The following is a 22,105-nucleotide window of genomic DNA, read 5'->3' on the forward strand; positions in this document are numbered from 1 at the left end:
GGGGGTCTCTCTCCAGGGGTGGGCTGGGCCAGGGAGCAGGATGGCAATTTCCCCCCAGGCCATCCGGACTTATATGCAAAGCGGCCGACAGTCGCCCGCTGCCGATCTTTTACCTCTGAGGAAGTCGGCCAGGGGCTCGGCCGCATTCGGCACCCCCCCTCTCAGCCCACCCCTCCTCTGTCAGTCCACGCCTCCTCTGTCAGCTCCCTTCTCTGTCAGCCACAGCAGGGTGCACCATCCCAGCCATTCACCCAACCACTGACCTGCAGCAGGGTGCACTGTGCCAGCCAGCCACCCACCCACTGACCCACAGCAGGGAGACAGGCCAGCCACTAACAGCAGGGTGCCAGGCAGCCACCCACAGATGCCAGCCAACCACAGCAGGGCCAGGGTGCTGGGTCACATTACACTCTGTTGCTAAAAAGTGTTTTAAAAAAAAAAGTTGTACTTTGTGCAAAATGAAGGGGCCAGGGGTGGGTCATGGTAGGGTCATGGCAGGGCCAGGGATGGGTCATGGGCAGGGCCTGACAGGGGACCCTTGCTTTATTTGGTCTGGGGCCCTGGGTGTTGTCAGTCCACCCCTGAGCAGCAAGGCGCGCCAGGGAGTTGGGACCCTTGTGACTGGCTTGGGCTGCAAGTTTATTTGTCCCCAGGACAGGAGCATCACTTTACACCCCCAGGATCCAAGGCCATGCAAGGACCTGCTGAGCTGGCACTGGAGGTGAGAGACCCTGACACCTCCAGCTAAACCCCACATCCCACCCCCCATACAACCTATTTACCCTGCCCCAGGCCTGTGCCCACTCAGCAACCTAAAAGTAGCCCTCAACACTGTGGGTCCTGCTGGGAGCTGGCCATGGCCAGCGGCCAGCAGGACCCCCAGGTGCTCAGGCAGCTCCCAGCAGGACCCACAGTGTATGGGTCCTGCTGGGAGCTTGCCACAGACCTGTGGGTCCTGCTGGGAGCTGGCCACAGATCTGTGGGCCCTGCTAGCCACTAGCCTAGGGTGACCAGACGTCCCCTCTTTTTTTGGACTGAGGACACTGTCCCTGGACCAAGTCTGTTCCCGTTTTGTCCCAATTGGGGGCGGGTGCACCCCGAGATGGGGCAGTGTGAGGACACCCAGGGTCTGTGCCCATTGGGCTGCCTCAGAGGGGGAGCGTCACCAGATTTCACAGAGCGTCAATCTCCCGATTACCTGGCGGCCACTGTCATACGAAGTCCCGCCTCCTGGACTGGCTCCTATGATTGAGAGCACACTGATGAAGTCCATCATAGGAGCGGCCAGAGATCTCTGCTCTGTGTAATCCGGCTGCTCTCCTCTCTAATCTCCATGCACTGAACAGACTGCATTGCTGAGCACTGGTAAGGCTGAGCTGATTGGCACAGGTGAGGTTGCACTGATGGGCACTGGTGAGGTTGCGCTGATGGGCACTGGTGAGGTTGCGCTGATGGGTACTGGTGATGTCGCGCAGATGGGCACTGGTGATGGTGAGCTTATTCGGTGGTTCAAAGGGCCACTTGACTGGACTTGCTCCCCAGGCCTAAGGCCTCATACACACGACCGAGGAACTCGGCGTAAATGAAACATCGTTTTCCTCGACGAGTTCCTTGTTAGGCTTGTCGAGAATCTGGACAAGCTTTCTTTGCGTACACACTGTCAAGACAAAATCTCGTTGTTCTCAAACGCAGTGACGTACAACACGTACGACGGCACTATAAAGGCACGCTCCCATTTCATACTTTATTCTGAGCATGCACGGGTCTCTAAGCACAAACACACAAACGCGTTTCTCGTTGTAAACCAGCCCGACGAGAAACAGGACGAGGAAATTGAGACTCCCGACGAGGAAAAAGAGAACGTGTTCTTTTTTTTTCTCGTCGAGTTCCACAACAGTTTTCTCGACGAAAAACATACACACGACCGTTTTCCTCTGCAAAAAAGCTCTGCCACCAAGTTTCTTGATGGATTCTGTTGAGGAAAACGGTCATGTGTACGAGGCCTAAGGCTGCCAGCCCTCCCCTGCCTAGGTGATATTAAGTTTTCCAACCCTTACTCCATATAGCAGCAGACATAAAATAGATTTTCCAAGATGGGGTTGAGAAGGATGTATGTAACATGGAGCTTAACATTATCACCCATTCCATTTAATAAACTAATGAATAAGAACATTTTCTCTCTTTTCTGCTCTCCTTTGTGGCATGTTTAATGCAAATGTCAGGTGCATTTTAAATAGACTTCATTGCAAAAAAAGTCAAAATGAGTCATTGTTCTGTTGACGCCACCATCGCCCATGACTGAATGAATCGCGCATTACCATATGGGCCCCAGAGTAAATGCAGACAGGTGCTATAGTTATGTAAGTCAATAAGTGAGACAAATGATCTGATTAAACATGCAGGAATTCTGGCTGACGTCTGCTCATCACAAATTGCTGACAATTACTTCCGGAGAGGGGAAGCTGGTTACTGCATGTGTCTCAAATTCAATTTCTTCTAAATATTTGAGTGATAGACGTAGACTATAGGTATAACTCGCAGAGACTGAAAACTATTGAGTTTTCTGTATAGGTTTTCGCAAGGGGTGTTTTTTTTTCCTGATGTTTTAAGTGCAGACTTATTTAATTTTATTTTGCTGTGTTGTAAGATAATTTTTACTATATAGCCGTATAGTATGTATTCACTATTTTGGTCATATAGTATATATACACTTAGCAAAATTCTAAACTCAACACTTTTGTGTTTGCCCCTATATATCATGAGTTGAACACAAAGATCTATGAATATTTCTATGTACACAAAAGGCCTATTTCTCTCAAATATTGTTCTAAATCTGTGTAAGGCCCCTTTCAGACTGGGGGGGGGGAGCCGCGGTGGCGGTATATCGCCGCTAAAAATAGCGGCGCTATACCGTCGGATTTTCCGCGGGATTCGGCCGCTAGTGGTGTGGTATTAACCCCCGCTAGCGGGCGATAAAGGGTTAATACCGCCCGCAATGCGCCTCTGCAGAGGCGCATTGCGGGCGGTACTGTCGCGGTTCAAATTGTTTTAAATGGGAACGAGCGGTATACACGCCGCTCCTCTCATCACTCCAAAGATGCTGCTGACAGGAGATTTTTTTGTCTTCCGCCAGTGCATCGCCCTCCGGATTTCACATTGAGGTAGCTGGGCAGGAGATTTTCAGGCGGTATAGCAGCGCTATTTTTAGCGCTGTACTGCCTGAAAAACTCCTCAGTGTGAAAGGGGTCTTAGTGAGCACTTCTCCTTTGTCAAGATACTCCATTCACCTCACAGGTGTGGTATATCAAGATGCTGATTAGACAGCATGATTATTGCACAGGTGTGCTTTAGGCTGGCCACAATAAAAGGCCACTCTAAAATGTGCAGTTTTACGGTATTGGGTTAGTCTGTGGTATGTTGGTCCATTCCTCTTCTATGGCTGTGGGAAGTTGCTGGATATTGTCAGGAACTGGAACACACTGTCGTATACGCCAATCCAGAGCATCCCAAACATGCTCAATGGATGATCTGTCCGGTGAGTATGCTGGCCATGGAAGAACTGGGATGTTTTCAGCTTCCAGGAATTGTGTAAAGATCCTTGCAACATGGGGCCGTGCATTATCATGCTGCAACATGAGGTGATGGTCGTGGATGAATGGCACAACGATGGACCTTAGGATCTCGTCACAATATCTCTGTGCATTCAAAATGCCATCAATAAAATGCACCTGTGTTCATTGTCCATAGCATACACCTGCCCATACCATAAGCCCACCGCCACCACGGGCCACTCGATCCACAACAATGACATCAGCAACCCACATGACATCATACACGCTGTGTCCGCCATCTGCCCTGTACAGTGAAAACCGGGATTCATCCGTAAAGAGAACACCTCTCCAAAGTGCCAGATGCCATTGAATGTGAGCATTTGCCCACTCAAGTTGGTTACAACAATGAACAGCAGTCAGGTCGAGACCCCGATGAGGACGATGAGCATGCAGATGAGCTTCTCTGAGACGGTTTCTGACAGTTTGTGCAGAAATTCTTTGGTTATGAAAACCGATTGTTGTAACAGCTGTCCGGGTGGCTGGTCTCAGATGATCTTGGAGGTAAAGATGCTGGATGTGGAGGTCCTGGGCTGGTGTGGTTACACATGGTCTGCAGTGGTGAGTCAGGTTGGATGTACTACCAAATTCTCTAAAACACCTTTGGAGACAGCTTATGGTAGGGAAATTAACCTTTCAGTTCAAGGGCAACAGCTCTGGTGGACATTCCTGCAATCAAAATGCTGATTGCACGCTTCCTGTGGCATTGTGCTGTGTGATAAAACTGCACATTTTGGCCTTTTTTTGTGGCCAGCCTAAGGCAATAATCATGCTGTCTAATCAGCATCTTGATACAGTAACTGACCGCGATATTGTACATAATCTCGGTCAGGCAGCGTGACATTGGCTGCCCCGCCACTCCCGGCACGGGAGCCAGCACTGAGCTCTGTCGCTCCTCCCGCTCGCTGCCCGCAATACAATCCTATGGATGCACTTTATCTCATGGGGGCGGCGAGCGCGAGAAGCACAGCCTCACAGCGGCGATATCCATCGCACTGGATATACAAAATCGGCGGCACCTACTGTATGTCACACCTGTGAGGTGGATGGATTATCTCAGCAAAGGAGAAGTGCTCACTAACACAGATTTAGACAGATTTGTGAACAATATTTGAGAGAAATAGGTCTTTTGTGTACATAGAAATAGTCATAGATTCTTGAGTTCAGTTCATGATAAATAGGGGCAAACACAAAAGTGTTGCCTTTATAATTTCGCTCAGTGTATGTGGAAGCCACACACCACACTGTGCAGTGTATTCCCTAACTCTAATTAATAAGAGACTCCATCTTAGAGCATATATAGCAATGGATAAACTAAAAACAGGTCTGTTTGGAGGTAGCCCATTTCTCTGTGCCAGAAGCACAATGCAGGGACACACTAGAAGCATGGCACAATGGCAGCTGATGAGCTACAGTGTGTCCCCACGCCTAATCCACCAAGCTAACCAAAAATGTCTACCGCACTAATCTATTTATAACTAGCTTATTAAAGTAATGGATACATGGAAGTGCTTTGCACAGAACAAATACAGTACAATGCAAACATTTCTCTGCACACTTACAGCTAGCCATTAAAAAATATATTATAACCAGGTTATAAGTAAACTCAGCTGGACCATGGTTAATGATAAACTCACCCATATACTTTGTAATAACACTAAAAAATTTAACAAGGATGGGTTATATCTCGACTCGGTAGGGAGCTCCAGGATGACCCTCTCCCTCTTTATCTCCAATTTTTTTCTTTTTTCTTTTTTTTCTCTCTCTTCTCTTCTCTCTCTCTCCTCCCTCCTCTTTTCTTTATTACTTCCTTCTTTTTTCTGGTACTTATATGTACAATACAGGTGATTGCTTATGGGGCTTCACACAGTAGTGAGCCCTGAGCTAATCTCAGGGATCACCACCAGAATTCCGTGTGACTCCGAATCTCTGCCATTTGCCATACATGGTGGTATTCCGGATCGTAGAGGGGAAAATATTATTCAGTCCCATTGATACTTGATTACATATAACACGTCTTGCATTCTGCTATGATAATAGATGACGGGTATGTACTATGGTCATACCTTCTGTATCTCTGTATTTCTATGTTGACAACTTGAGAAATTGACTTTGTTTCATTAATGTGTCTGTTCATTCTGACATTTGTTTCTTTTTCAATTAAAAATATTGAAATACAAAAAATATATTATATTTGTAAATATAAATGGTAGCCTCACATATAGTACAGTACAGTAGGTTTGGTTGAAGTTTAGGGGTTAGACTGGGGGTTATGGATTACTATAGGATTAAAGCGGGAATTTTGTGTATAATGTTAGGTTGAGGTTTATAGGTAACTGGTGGATAAGGATCAGAGTGAAATTTGGGTTTACAGTTCATGTAGCTTGTGGTATAGAGGTTCGGTTAAGGGTTGAAGAATAAAATATGGGCACTGGATTGATGGCCAGTGGTTGGGGTTAAGGTAAGAGTTAATGATTAAGGTAGAATTAGGGTTGACAGTTGGTAGTGTTAGGGATTTTGTAACAGAGTTTTTCTAATAAGCTGACATGTGTATTTGTGAGATATTTCTAAGTCAGAAATGCTCCCTATAACCTCCTAGAAGTATCCTTAGGTATCTTGAGCTGTGTCTCACTAGGTTGTGGAGTATGGCCATATTTAACGTGAAAAAGCTGTACTCACATTTGCCTCTTTACATGCCATTTGTCGATTGTTAGATGTAGGTGAGATTTGAGAAAACATTTGAGATTCTGTCTTATTCCTGCAATGAAAGCAACATTAAAAAATTACTTATTTGTGGTAATATTATCCAAACATTTATTACATAATTCCCTACGGAGTTACTACAGTATATGGCAGTTCAGCCATTTTTCAAGAAGGATCATTCAGAAATAGATTGGTTTTGTTCATATTCATCTTGTAGGACATATGTCATATTTGTCTCTATTGCCATAAAATTCAAATTATAGTTAGACTGGCCACATATGCCTAATTATACAATTTCCTTTACATTTAATGACTGTGTAGTACAAGGGCATATCTAAACAAATGGTCTGAAATAAATATTTAGGTAGGTCTTCAAACTACATAGTGGTAAATCTAAAAAAGATTGTACAAGGTTGTGTAACCAAAGTGTAACATGTATGAGCATCTAAATTGTAACTTGATTCACTAAAGGAAATAATAACAAAATATAAAAAAAGTTTTAGTAATTAATGAAAACACAAGATAACTAATAGAAAGTACAGGAGATACATTGTGCTACATACATCTGACATCCTGTCTAATAATATAGATGAAAAAATCGGTAAATCAATGCAATGTTATGAGTTTTTCATAAATTTGGGTTACCTAAAGTTCATGGCTGAAATCACTGCTGGAAAATCCAGGAATTCTTCAACCTACAAAACATGATAATAAAACTAATCAGAAATTTGCTACCTGTTCCTTTTTCTATAAAAATGTTGCCAAGATATAGGTCTGCTACAAACAGTAAACAAAAAAATAAATAAATCAGATATCCTAACAATAAAGGGGAGAGATGGGTGCTGAAGATCTGGAGTTCACAATAAAGTATATACCACAGGTTGTTGGGAAAAATTTGGTCACATCATGCTTTCACTACTGATACACTGAGGCTGATTTACTAAAAGAATCGTAAATATATACACAAAAAACATTGTGAACATTCATTTCCAATGAATCCAATCATATCCAGATGAAATAAATAACGCATAATACGTTTCTTGCATGATTGGATAATTGCAGTTAAACTTCACTCTTTTCTTCTGTGAACATATTAAATGCCTTTCAATTTTTAATAGAATTTGCAGACAATGAGCTTAAAGAATATTCACACCCAAAAAACAAAAATTGTATATATTGCCGGTTACCACTGTATTGTGGTTGCATTCATTTTTTTTTCTTTGCAGGCTTTATATTTTTTTATTTTCTTTATAGTCACCTAGAGCTCCTGCAAATACTGTAACAGACTTGCTGTCCCTAGGTGGCTATGCTCATTCCTCCACTGTTTCTATAGAAGCAGTCTTAGTTGTGCTCCTGATTGGAATTCTTCATCTCCTTTGAAAGGGTGGTGGGATTAGTAGTTTAGGATTGTTTGTAATTTCAGTTCCATCCATTGGAAGTGACAAGGACTGACAGGACAAACAGATATTTTCTATATTTGGTGAAAACATTCTAAGCCTGAAAAAGAAAACAAATGTACCCACCACATCTAAGGTCCTGAAAACTGCAATATATTACATATTTGTACATGGATTAATTATGATGTCTATGCATGTTCAACAATCATTTTACAACCAATAGTCTCTTATTGGAAATACTTGAGCGCACAGCTGAATATGTTAACACAAGAAATTCGTGTAATTAAACTAAAACTGCCATCCAATGGCCTTGTAGAAAAAAAAATATTATATATATATATATATATATAATTTGCTTTTTGAATATTTTGAGGAATAACTTCAGTGTTTAGAATTTGGCATGCAGAAAGTTATAATATTGGCAAGATAAACGCCCTTATTTAGTTTATGCTTTACTACACTATGGTCTGCTACTCTGCTTCTTTTCAGATGCAAGGACCCTAGTGCATAGGCGTGCGCACAAGGTGAACCATTTGTGCCTAGGCACACCCTAATAACCCTGTGCTCCTGGAGTGCTGATAAGGCAGTACAGACGGGCCCTCCTGTACTGGGTCCAGGCCTTATTATTTAAAAAGAGGGTCTCGGGCACCTGCTGCGCTGGATGACTGGCTGTACCGCCTTATTACAGACAACAATCCTCTTGTTCCTCCCCCTGCAGTGCTACTGGCTTCTCCTCCTCTACCTCTCTCTGGCTGTGGTGCAGGAGGATCAGTTCTAGCATCTATGCCCCCAGCGCACTGCTCTCCTAACCCCCCCGTGTGCCCCTTTCCCACGCAGCGATGCTAGCTTCCCTCCTCTCCTGCCGGCAGCTGCTGTGGGTACACAGGGGAATGTAAGGGCGGGGGAGGGGGCTAGTAATTATGTCAATTACAAGCCCCTTACTTTTTTGAGTGAACAATCAGTACCGATCGCTCATGTGTCCATTCATTGCTGAAGCATAATAAACTGGAAGCCTGTGGGCACTTCCTATTAATTCATCTGTGCAGCTGAGGCTGCAGAGAAAGGGATTGATGAACCTATGTCCTCAGACCCTTTCTTATGCCGCGTACACGGTCGTTTTTTGTGATGAAGTAAAACAACGTTTTTAAAAACGTCATTTAAAATGATTGTGTGTGGGCTTCACATCTTTTTTTGTCTTCTAAAAAACGACCAAAAAAATTCGAACATGCTTCGTTTTTCAAAATGTCATTTTTTGTGTCATAAAAAATTATCGTGTGTGGGCTAAAACGATGTTTTCAAACCTGCGCATGCTCAGAAGCAAGTTATGACACGAGCTTGAATGGAACAGAGTGCCGTCGTACGTGTTGTACGTAACCCCGCTTTGCAAGAGCATGTTCAGAAAACGATGGTGTGTGGGCAATGTCGTTTTTAAAAATGAAGTTTGAAAAACGTTGTTTTTTTTCATGATAAAAAACGTTTTTTTCCAAGACAAAAAACGACCATGTGTATGCGGCATTAGTCTTAAATGTGAGACATCCAAGGTCTGTTTAGACCCCTCACCAAAGCCCACATACAGGAAAGAAAGAGAAAGAAAAAGAGAGAGAAAAAAAGAAAGAGAGAGAGGGGGGAGAGAAAGAGAGAGGGGGGGGGGGGGCGAATGAAAGAAAGAAAGAAAAAAAAAATGATTTGTTCACATGTGCAAGCATAGCATCACAGCCATGGTATGTGTACACTCCTAACCACTACCTCTGTTGCTCTGTCTTTGCTCCTTGGGGTGGACAACCTAATGCAATACGGTGTCTCACACCTATGCCCAAGCGGCAAAGAAGATTGTAGGGAGACAGCACAATCACAGTACCATGCTGCCATGCTGGAGGAGAAAGAGGAGGAAAAGAGAGAGAGAAATGGGGGGCAAAGGAAGGGGGAATTTGTGCTTGAGGGGCGTTGCATGAAAAGAGGCAATTTTTTTATGCGGAGGGAGGAGATTTACCTGGGAAGGGGGGATTTTTTGCTTTGTTATGGATGATGGGACTGGGAGAGTACTCTTCAACTCTGCACTCCACATGAATGGCCAAATATTATATATGCCTAAACACTGTACTCTTTGCTGTTTGTCAATTATCATTGATGATCACTGAGCTCTGTACATTGTGGAGGGTACATTACATACACCGACCCCCATGCTCTGTCAGCTGTATGCCTAACAACCATACTCTGCAAGCTATGCTATATATTACTTACTTCTGACCAAATGTTCCCCGTTGCTAAGATGTCTCTGACTATTTTAAGTCCAACTCCAGGTATTACAAAAACTACCCTTGCAGACTTTAGACAGTTGTCATGATACAGATTGGCCTATTAGAAGATTTCCCCTTGATTTCTATTCTCTGGTGATAGCTAAAAATGTGTGATTTTCCTTCACTTTCAGTCCCAATGACAATAGTAAGAAACTGAGAGGATGAGTCTACCTAGAGGGGACACGGACATCAATAAAATAAATACCTGACAAGTGTTCTAACTACTTATAATCCATCCAAAAGTAAAAAAAGAAAATAAACTTCAAGACGATCACCTAATTTGGAGGATAGCAGGCTTCTCAGAGACAAGATTTTGAATGAGTTCTTTTTATAGACCTGCAGAAACTATGGAAATATTTTTGGATATTCTGTCGTTTCTTTAAAGCTGAACTACACTACATCTCAGCACCAAAACCCCAAAACACTATTTATTTAATTCATTTATATTATTCAGAGCAAACTAGGTAACCCATCTATCAATGTCTCCATGCTTTATTGTGCTAGTAAATAACTTTGAAAGACACCACCTAGCATTTCTAGCTGACTTGACATCTTGAGTAAAGGCAGATGTTTTATGTGGTATTTACTTCCCGGGATCCATCTAACCTTAGCTCAGACATGCAAGCAGGGGAGTGAAAACTCCTCCTCTGTCTCTTTGTATGTATGACATAATTTTTCCTAGGCAGAGAAACCAATAAGTAATTGAGAAAATGTAGGAAAAAGTTTAAAACAAGTACAGTAAAACCTTGGTTTAAGAGTAACTTGGTTTGAGAGCATTCGCAAGACAAGCACATTTTTAAAATAAATTTCGACTCTAAATGTAGCATGCTATATGGTTACATTTAATGATGGTAAAACATTTAGAAACTCACATGGTTGATGATTAAAACAGGCACATCTAAGTATGCAGGCATCCGGGGTAAAGATGTCCACATAGACCATCCTCTTCACCGCCATTGACCTCATCCCTTCCATGAGCGGTTCCAGCCTCGCTTTCAGATCACTCTACTGCAGGGTAGTTTTCCCAGTCATGATTGCAGACTGATAGCGGTGAGAGTCAGCAGTGCAGAGGAAGGTTTATGTGGACATCTTTACCCCGGATGCCTGCATACTTAGATGTGCCTCCTTTAATCATTAACCATGTGAGTTGCTAAATGTTTTACCATCATTAAATGTAACCATATAGCATGCTACATTTAGAGTCGCCTCTCTTCTCTTTTATACTCTGTAGCTCCTGCTGGGTTTTGCTTCTTACTGTATCCCTTTGTGGAGACTTCCATTTGTGGATGGACATTTTATGGTTACACAACCTATCACATTGCTATAATCTTTTTATATGGACTATAAACTGAAGGATGAATACATGGTTGTGGAACAAATCATTTGAGTTTCCATTATTTCTTATGGGAAACATTGCTTTGATATGCAAGTGCTTTGGATTACAAGCATGCTTCCGGAACAAATTATGCTTGCAATCCAATGTTATACTGTAAATATGATATATTTTTCTATCTATTTACTAATGCTAGCAGCATAAGGATTACAAATAGAGAGAGTGCTCTAATGGTAATGTATTACCCTCTTTATGGCTTTATACCACTCTGCATCATCATAATTAGAGTCTTCTTTTATCTTCGCCTTCTGCTGGTAATTTTCACTCTTTTTCTTACTTGTCTTCTTTGAGCTGCAGCCATATATTAAAGCAAAAAGGACACAGAAATTATTATCATGTCATATAGTGCACATGTACAAAATATTTGTAAAGGTTCTTGTTTAACCAGGTTATAGTATGCTTAGTAGTAGTAAATAACATTCAAATGTCAGGCTATAATCTTGTTATTTGGCTTTACTGTACTAAGTGATAAAATTACCTGTTCTTTTTTGGTCTAGCTAGGGTTTTCTTAAGTTAAGGGGTTCATTGCTTCTGTCTGCTTCTGGAGGAAGCTTCCAGATAAAAGAATATTATTAATATTTATCAGACCCCAGCCAATCCTTGGGAAGAGGGCACCCAGAAGATGGCTGAGGGAGGTAATAAATGTTTGGAGAGGCCTGGACAGGGGGCTATTCCTCTGCTAGGAGGGTTCTTCTTCTCCTGGGGCTGCTGCCTCTGGGAGACAGCTAGTGTGAGACAAGCGTTGTAGTCCAGGAAAGCATTGTTCTAGAGTCCTTTTCTGGAGAAGGATCTTTGTCTCCCTCACTGAAGAGTGTCAGGTGGAAGCTGGTGGCAGACAGCTCCTAACACATTGTGAATAAGGTTCTCAGGTGTGCCTGCTGCTAGAGGGAAGTGAGTGCCAGGGGTTACTGTGTGGTCTGGGTGTTCTGCTATAGAGACCTAGAATTACTGCCCATTCCCTATCGCCCCCATTCAAGGTTGATGCTTCTGACAGCACAAAAGAGCATATTTATCCTTGAGCTCTTACATCACTGATCATGAGTTGATCACGTTTCGTACAATTCTCTCTCTACACACCATGGTCTCTTTTCTTACAGGACTTCAGGTGCATGCAGGGGGCGTATCGTGCCTAATGTAGGAACCCAAAAGTAGCGCTTATACTAATGCCTGTATCTACAGGTGGAGGCTGCCAACATGTAAAATCATGCAAAAACTGAAACAAAAATCAAACTGATAAGAGTGTCATGATCACTTAGTGCTCCTGTTCCTCATTCCAGCACCCGGGTGTTGGCTGTTGTATTTCCCCTGTCTGTGTTCACCTGTTAGCTGATTGATCTGGTCGGTCACCTGATATAAGCGAACCCAATCCCTGACTTATAGAGATAGAGACATACTGACCTGCATTGTTCTAGTTTAAGCCTCCTGTTAGTCTGCCTTGCTTGCTGTTGGACCTCTGTGTATGACCCAGGTTGGACTGGACTATCCCGTGAACTCAGCCTGCCTTTTACCTGGAACGGTTACTGGATTATCCCCTAAACTCAGCCAGCTTTTACCTGAACTGTCCTTGAACCACACTAACTGTCTACTAAACTGCAAGTACCTGTTTGCTTTCCTCAGTTCTCATCTGCCTTGGGGTGGTGGCCAAACACTATAGCATTGTGTAGAAGTCCTGGGGGCAACCAAGTACTGGTAGGCCTGCTTGTCTTAAGGGAAAGGGGGCTGCTATAGGTTAAGCACACAGAAGTCAGCTATAGTGTCTGACCACCTGCATTTAGGTAGATGTGACATTTTTGATAAAGAGGCATGGAGGAGCACAACTATGAGGAAAGATTAGCTGAACTGAATAATTCTCTCTTGAGAAGAGGATATTGCAGGGGGGATATGATCAACATATATAGATGCATAAGTGTTCCATATAGTGAACTTGGTCTTGAGTCATTCACTTTAAGGTCATCACAGAGGACAAGGGGCGTCTTTACATCTGGAGGAAAAAAGATTTAGGGGGTGATTTACTAAAACAGATGCACACAGAATCTGGTTCCGCAGTGCATAGTAGCCAATAGGGATGAGCCGAACAACCCCCCCCCCCCCCCCCCCCGGGTTCGGTTCGCACTAGAACATGCAAACAGACAAAAGAATTGTGCGAACACCGTTAAAGTCTATGGGACACAAATGTGGAAAATCAGAAGTTTTAATTCTAAAGGCTCATATGTAAGTTTTTGCCATAAAAAAGTGTATGGGGACTCGGGTATTGCCCCAGGGGACATGTATCAATGCAAAAAAATAGTTTTTAAAACTGCCCTTTTTTCAGGAGCAGTGATTTTAAGGCCTCTTTCACACGGGTGGCTGTTCTGCCACTGTTAAAAGCATGTTTTATTATTTTGAAATTCCAAGACTCCAGGCACAGCGATCACTTGCAGTTGTACATTGCGATTGGAACATTCTTGCCAGTTCTGATGTGCTTCCTGTTGATTTTTCTTTCCTTGTTGCTGCTGCTATCCACAGAAGAAATAGTATGTGCAGATAGCTGCCATAAATCAGTTCTGAATAAAGTAAAAAAAAAAATCTCGACCCGCACGAAACCCAATGTAACGAAACCGTTTATAAATGCAGTGTGTGAACGGGGCCATAGCATTGTCTGAGTTAAGCTGTGGTAGATAACTTGATCTATCCGCAGCTAAAAGCTGAATTCTATCCGCCCGTGTGAAAGGGGCCTAATAATGCTTAAAGTGAAACAATAAAAATGAAATATTCCTTTAAATATCGTGCCTGGGGGTCACCTTAGTCTGCTTGTAAAGTAGCGCAACTTTGCCATGTTTACCAGTACCACAGCAAAATTACATTTCTAAAGAAAAAATGTCATTTAAAATTGCAGCTGTAATGTTTTGCCTTCCTCTGGATGAACTGTAGGTATAGGATAGTGTGTATGGAGGTTTTTGTTTGTGTGAGTGTGTGTTTTTTTCCTCTGTTGGTTGGACTGGATGGACCTATGTCTTTTTTCAACCAGATTGACTATGTAACTATGTTAAGGCAGCACTCACATGTTTGCTTAACTCTCCAGACTTCAGTACAGTCACAGTACCATGCTCGCTAATGCCTGCATTTACAGACTGAGGCTGCAATCATGTGAAATCTGCCTTAGGAAGCAAGCATGTTCCTTCTGCATAGTCAACCCTCTGTGTACGTTTCACTTCTTTTAGCGTGTCCCGACGGATGCAGCAATTGGATACCACGGAGCCTGTACGCCACTCCACCAGCCTTACGTGTCACCTCACTCCCAGTGACATTATGAGACTCCTCCCTGACACAAGAGATCATCTCTTCACATGTTCCTAAGATTTTTCCTGAGGCCTCTTGCTCACTTCTCCTCTTCCATAACATCTCAGGCTAGGTACCTGAAATACCTTGTGCTGTAATATTGGTCCCTGTATGTGGGGCACCAGTCACTAGGGAGGGTGCCAAGCTTGCAAAGCCCCTCTCTACCAGGGTCCTTCGTTACCCATGCCATGTCACTACGACTGCTGGCTAGTTGCTTAAGCACCTGACATTTCTCCCCTAGAAACAGCAATCTTCTCCATCCACTGCAGGTTAGACCATTGTAATGTCTTCACACTGACTCCTCTTCACCCCCCTTCCAAGCCCTGTTCTGTTATATGCCTTGCATGCACCCCTTTAGTGACTTCACACCAGGCAGATTAAATTGACAACAAAGTTCTGTGTAATAATAATGGGTATTTCCTATTGTTTTAGAATGACAAACATTTGGTTTTATTGTTCATGTGGTGACTGACCTACTTTTCAAGTGTATCAAAGGCAGTATTTCTGTTCAATAATCAGTCTTTCCTTTGGAGTTTACCTCATATCTTGGCTGTGTAAAATGTTTTAGATAAAAAGGGCAGTTATTGGCTTTCGGTCTGCTCGGAACGGTTTGGAGGGCAGGAGGCGCTGTTTGGCGGACGGAAGCACCTAGTCGGGGTGCCCAAGCGGTTCCCTCACACATACATTTACAATAAAAAAAATACTAATGCCGCATACACATGATCGGACATTCTGACATTTAAAACCGTAGATTTTTTTTCGACGGATTATTCGCTCAAACTTGTCTTGCATACACACGGTCACACAAATGTGAATTTCCGACAAATACTTTTGTTGTCGGAAAAATTGAGAACCAGCTCTCAAACATTTGTTGTCGGAAATTGCGACAGCAAATGTGCGATGGAGCATACACCTGGTCGGATTTTCCGACAACAAGCTCACATTTAAAATTTGTTGTCGGAAATTCCGGACATGTGTACGTGGCATTACTGAAATTCCCCTTTAAATGGTAACACTGCACTGCTAACCTGCTAACATGTTAGCTGCCATAGGAGATTGGGGAGGAGAGCATATACCTGGGATTTTCTGTGTTCTCTGGTTTGCTGTCCTCAATGTCACTCAGCTGTAGATCCTGCCTTACTATATTCAGCAGCTTGCAGCATCTGTCATTTTTCTGTAGAAGTTAAAGTTAACAATTTTAAAAGTGCCATAAAGTGATTCTATATAAAAAAAAAAAAAAAAAAAGAGGTACTCAATCCAAAAATTGCAATAATCTGAGGTTTTTAGAAATCAAAACACATATGCATTAAGTGCAGTTAACGTCTTGGTGCATTTCACACCTCTACCTTTATTTCTTATCTTAATTGTATGCCTCCAGTCCTAATAAATAGTTTTAAACTGAACACAAGCAATTGGATAAATGTACAGATTAAATGCATATATAGGAGATGTTTTAACTTCCAGAGGATTAGCATGCAAATTTTAATTCTGAGATTTACACAGCTCTGCCATAAAGTACAGCCCTGTCTGGCAAGGCTAGAGACCTGTTTATTTCTACTGCATTTCAGTAAGGCCTCGTACACACGATCGAGTAACTCGTCGGGCGAAACACATAATTTTCCTCGTCGAGTTCCTTGTTAGGCTTGTAGAGGAACTCGACAAGCTTGCTTTGCATACACACTGTCAAGACAAAATCTCCTCGTTCTCAAACGCGGTGACCTACAACACATACAACGGCAGGGGAAGTTCGATTCCACTGGCACAACTCTTGGGGCTGGTTTTGCAAATTTCATGTGTTTGCGTGTTAAATAAAAGTTTGGTAAGAGACGATTTGCACTTTTCAGTCTGTTACAGCTTTAAAAATGTGTTATCTCCATTACAAATGCTACTTTTACTCCCGTCTCATACTTTAATCTGAGCAAGCGAGGGTTTCTTAGCATACACACGCTCGAGTTTCTCGTCGGAAACCAGCCCGACGAGGAACTCGACGAGCCAATTTGAGATTCCCGTCGAGGAAATAGAGAACTTGCTCTCTTTTTTGCTTGTCGAGTTCCTCAACAGTTTCCTAGATGAACAATGTACACACGACCAGTTTCCTCGTCAGAAAAGCTCTCCCACCAAGTTTCTTGATGGATTCTGCCGAGGAAACTGGTCGTGTGTACGAGGCCTCAGGCCCCGTACACACGGCCGAGGAACTCGACGTGCCAAACACATCGAGTTCCTCGGCCAGTTCAGCCCTGAAGCCGCCGAGGACCTCGGCGGGCCGAGAGCTCCCATATAACAACGAGGAAATAGAGAACATGTTCTCTATTTCCTCGCTGAGGTCCTCGTCGGCTTCCTCGGGCCGAAAGTGTACACACGACCAGTTTCCTCGGCAGAATTCAGCCAGAAACTCGGTCGGAAGCTGAATTCTGCCGAGGAAACTGGTCGTGTGTACGGGGCCTCACACTTACAGATCTTGTCCTTCCTCCAGCCTGTGATTGCTTAGTAAAAAGAGAAGCAGCAGACTAACAAGCTCATCTCTCTGTCACTCTGATTCCCTTTCTTATCAGATTGGCTCTTGTTAGCACATAATTGTCTCTGTATGCTTCTTCCCCCTCTACCAGCCTGAGCTCAGCTTTACAGAGACTGCACAATATCAAGGGACTAATAGATTAGACATCAAATAGAGGTAGCCACACTTTGAACATACATCCGCCCCCTGGAAACGATTTTTTGTACCTTATCATTTAACCTCTTCACAACCGCCATACGCATATATGCAGCCTCTCAGCAGGTGGGCCCTAATGTCGAAGGCCAAATATATGCATACCAAAATGCTGTGCTGGCACAGTTACCGACAGGTAACAGAAAGATTATGTTCGCTACTTGCGATCGAGAGCTTCTGATCTTGTGACCACTGTGACAGCAAATCACAACTATCACATGACCGAAATGGCTGCTTCTGCCCCCCCCCCCCCCCGCGTCTGAAACCTCTTAAAGGGAAGCGCAAGCGCGTAGGGGATAATGATACTGTTACTCTCTTTGAACACAATAAAAATTTGGATATGAAAAAGAAAACCCACAAAAATTCATAGATGAGGGTACACGACCATTTTCAGCTTTCTCGGAGTAGGTTAGCAGGGAACACTATCAACATCTTGACACTAGAACCCCTGGTGAAATTCATTAAATAGTATTTTAATTAACACATACGGGATCATCACAAAACTGGTTTTGATGTTGCATGAAAAAACTTTACCTTATTAATTTTCTGTAATTATTAGACATATCTGTTATTCTTTCTGTAGACCCTTTCACATAGATCTATGCAAACAGTGCCAACTAAATTTATGAGGTCCTTAAGCAGAGCTTAAAGGAACCAAAAGCTACCCTGGGCTTTTGCTTGACCATGAACTAGATGTTCTCAGACCAATAGGAAGGTAAAATCCAACCTGGGTGTCATGGGTCTACCTGAAATTGCTTCCAGTTGGACATGCAAAAGACAGCACCATATAAAATCTGCCTAAATGGTTCAATAGTGCAGTGCGAGTCTATCAAATGTCCCCCAGTTTGGCTTTGACTTCACTCCAAGGCACTCGAAGATTGGAAAGTTAGTTAAGCTAACATCTCATTCTTGGATTAACATCAATTAACTAGTTGGCTTTTTAAAATCTTTTGTGAACTGTAGTGGGGAGGTATCTCTTTTACATTTTCTGTCTTTATCCATCTATGTGATCTTTACAAGAGTGTAATGGCAAAACACTTCATCTTGTGCAGAATCCAAAAAATTACGGCGCCCCGACGTATTGTTTGAATGGCGATGTGCGTAACGTATTACCGGACATCATAGGAAAAAAAAAATCGAAATTCGACGCGGGAACTACGGCAATACTTTAACATGGCTGGTCTAAAGTTAAGCCATGAAAAAGCAGGCTTAACTTTGCGACGGGAAAAAACGACTTGCGACGACGTAACGCGCGTGAGTACCTTCGTGGATCGCCGTAAAAGCTAATTTGCAAAGCCGACGCTGGAAAAGGACGCGAACTCCACCCAGCGGCGGCCGAAGTATTGCAGCCTAAGATCCGAAGGCGTACGAAGCCGCAAGCCTGTCGGATCTTAGCCAAATGCCGTCGTATCTTGTTTGTGAATCACAAATTAAGATACGACGCGGCAAATTTGAAAATACGCCGGAGTATCAGTAGATACTGCGGCGTATTTCTTCTGTGAATCTGGCCCATAGGTTTTATGTAGAGCTAGCCTTTAACTAAGAACAAAAGTTTGTGTTTCCAAAAGCCACAGAGAACGATAGTATCTCTGTCTTTCGGTACAATAATTTTCTTTACCAGAAAAGAGAATACAATGCAAAGAACCCATGTCAAACTGTAGGAAATAATGAGTGCAATTAATTTGTATTGTTCTGAAGATATTAAGTCGCATTATTAGTGTGACTCACGAATGACGCAGAATCAGCTGGGTCCGGCACTTTGAAATTTGTATCTCCGAGCCCTGAAACAGAGATGAAGAAATTAGCTGCAGGGGAGGCTATAATTACATATGAAACTAAAAGGGGAGAAAAAAGTGCATTCACTAGCTTAGGCTCACATTAATGAATCATATCCTGCTTGAAAAGCCATGGAGTAAACTGGCTGGCAAGAATGAGCGGAAATAAGCGACCAAAGGCTTTTAAGTCACGACCTAGTTGCTAAGTTAATGCTCTTCTATTGTAGCCTCAAATTAGGGGTATTTTTAAATGCAATTTCACCCATGATTGTATATGTTAGACTTACTCAGATGGTCTTTTTTATCACAAGACAAAAAGGTGGTACACTGTGTTCCCATCTAACATAAATGGGCATTGATGGGCTGCCTTCAAACTCCTCTGTATCACTTTTGTAATTTCACTGAGATTGAAATACTTGTGGAGAACAATAATTACCAGCGACATGATCTGTAGTACCAATTTTTAGGTTATGTAATAATTACTATCTGAGTCATCAAAGTTTGGAAGACTGGTTAATTCACTATTTGTGAGTTCGTTTTTTTTTTTCAAAACTTTGTATTGCGGCTTCTAAAGATATTTACAAGATAAGGTAATTACATATGTATTTATAGAATAAAATTTTCAACCTTCAGATTGATATGCATTTGTAAACTAAATGAGTAAAGGATAAAGGTTGAATGAAGGATGGATGGCCGCACTCCAAAAACCGTACAGGTTGTCTTTTATTGAATGAACAGCAAAAGCATTACCAGATCACAGCAACAGAAACAGGGGACAGCCGACGTTTCGCACAAAATCAGTGCTAATTCATGGATAAGCACTGATTTTGTGCGAAACATCGGCTGTCCCCTGTTTCTGTTGCTGTGATCTGGTAATGCTTTTGCTGTTCATTTAATAAAAGACAACCTGTACGGTTTTTGGAGTGCGGCCATCCATCCTTCATTCAACCCTTATGCTTGCCTAGTGCACCGCCAGCACCATTGGAATCCTGTACCAGTGCATGACCATATAGTAGACCCACCTGGAGCGGTGACTTTCTTTCTTCTAAATGAGTAAAGGCTTGGTAAATAATCTTTTTGTACCTAGAAACGTTATAACTGAAGTTAAACATAAACATTATGATATCCATATCTGAGACAGTAACTGACACTCAGTGTAGAGATAAACCGCAGGTACAGGAACAAGAACGCTATGGATGGGCAGGCTGGTAAGTTCTTGCAAACCAGTCTGAAAGAAGAGCCCACCAACATCGCTTCATCTATAGTAAATGGCATTGATATTGTCTTGAAATAAAGAGTCTTTCTGAAAAGTGTGTGACTCTCGCTTTGCTCAAAATATAGTAATGAAGAAACCTGAAAAACAAGTAAAACATAACAACTCAATAAATTTTTCCTCCTCTCTCCTCATAATAAGTTGTTCCCTACATCAAGGGCAAGATACATAAACTGGATATTGTTTAAGCCGAAGGCTAAGAGAAAATAGGCAATGACTCTAAGCTTAAAGCGTATTATGCATTTGCGCTATTTTGTTTATTGGAATAGAAGAAAGATGACAGAATGGCATCCCCTTCTTGGGGTGTTTTGTATATGAATGATGACCATCGCTGAATAAACCTATTTAGATCAGAGTCTTTTCACACGTCAAAACACATAAAATTTTTCAAATAAGAGCACTTTCACACTGACAGCGCATCTGCGTTAGTGGTAATGCGCCGCTAGTTTTAGTGGAGCTTTACCATCATTTTAGAGATACAGAGATTGCCACTCCAGGCAGTTCTTGTTGGGTGCAAATCTTCTCAGGAACGGAGGGTGCTAGCAATGCACATGGCAATCCTGAGAAGAAGATTTGCACCCAACAAGAGCGGCAATCTCTGTCTCTTTATAGTTCTTGGATTTTGCACTTTGCTTTGCCAGCTCGGAGGCCCTTTGTTGGATTTTCTTTTACCTTTTTGGTTTGACATTTGCTCAGTTACCAGCATCTATATGGATAATTCAACAGCCACTAAGCCTACAACGGAACCAGGATTCAGCAGAATCCTTACTGCGCTATCAGAAAACCCATTAGGATCGGGTTCACAGACACACACTTTACAATCCACGGATGATAATGAGGTATCGTTGATTTGGATGTTTAGAAGATTGGAGGGGCTAAGAAATTAGATCATTCTGGGACATCAATTTCCTTACTGAATATGTGTCATTATCACGGATTCCACGAGGTCTACGAATTAAGAAGTTTCCCACTTCTGACCTGGTAGATGATAGTCTTAAGAAAGAATGGACAGACACACTCACTTCCTGTTCCTTGAAATTCATGGACATACTTATATCATCCAGGAAAATAGAAATGGAGACCTTACGATTGGAAATAGAACTCACACAGAAAGACCTTACCATCTTACAGACACATCCTGAGTTTGTTGAACTTGATGGGCGACTCAGCAAAAAGCTGGGCAAAATGGAGAAAGCAGTAATTTCTAATAAAAAAGGTAAGATGACTCGGGATCAAATTGACTATGAAAATGACAAAGTCTACACCTCGAAGAAGTCATCTTTTTTACCAGGCAGATCACGCAAAAATCATGGAAAACTAGTGAGTTTTTCTGACCCTGAAAATGATCTGATTGACGATACGTTAGCTATCACAGGATCCGATTCATCCCCTGAGCCTGTTAGAAGATCGTCAGGATTGAATTAAGCTGAAGGGGGTCAGAGCTCTGAAAACCCTCAGGTTTTACACCAAAAAGCCAAAATGAAAAGCAATACAAAAAAAACAAGGAGGGGAGGGAAGAGGCACCAGCACCCCAAGAAAGAGCCACTATTCTTTGCGGGGAAAGATGAAGTGACCACATTGAATGTTCTGAACATTTCAACAAGGGTTTTAAAAGACAAGGAAAATAAACTTCT

At 42.5% G+C, this 22,105-nt stretch overlaps 1 protein-coding gene across 3 annotated transcripts in view; it reads right to left on the bottom strand.

The window, feature by feature from the left end:
* The window catches only part of LOC120922018, an 80,812-nt gene that overhangs the window by 25,364 nt on the left and 33,343 nt on the right, over positions 1-22,105 (bottom strand). For all 3 annotated transcript variants that reach the window (XM_040334553.1, XM_040334552.1, XM_040334554.1), the window contains 5 exons: positions 19,152-19,204; positions 15,793-15,890; positions 11,584-11,689; positions 6,957-7,006; positions 6,288-6,366 (listed from right to left, as the gene is read on the bottom strand). In XM_040334553.1, the coding sequence (XP_040190487.1) occupies positions 6,288-6,366; positions 6,957-7,006; positions 11,584-11,689; positions 15,793-15,890; positions 19,152-19,204 (386 nt within the window). The remainder of the gene's footprint in view (positions 1-6,287; positions 6,367-6,956; positions 7,007-11,583; positions 11,690-15,792; positions 15,891-19,151; positions 19,205-22,105) is intronic.

This window comes from Rana temporaria, unplaced genomic scaffold, assembly GCF_905171775.1.
Source record: "Rana temporaria unplaced genomic scaffold, aRanTem1.1, whole genome shotgun sequence".
In the NCBI taxonomy this organism is placed as follows: domain Eukaryota; kingdom Metazoa; phylum Chordata; class Amphibia; order Anura; family Ranidae; genus Rana; species Rana temporaria.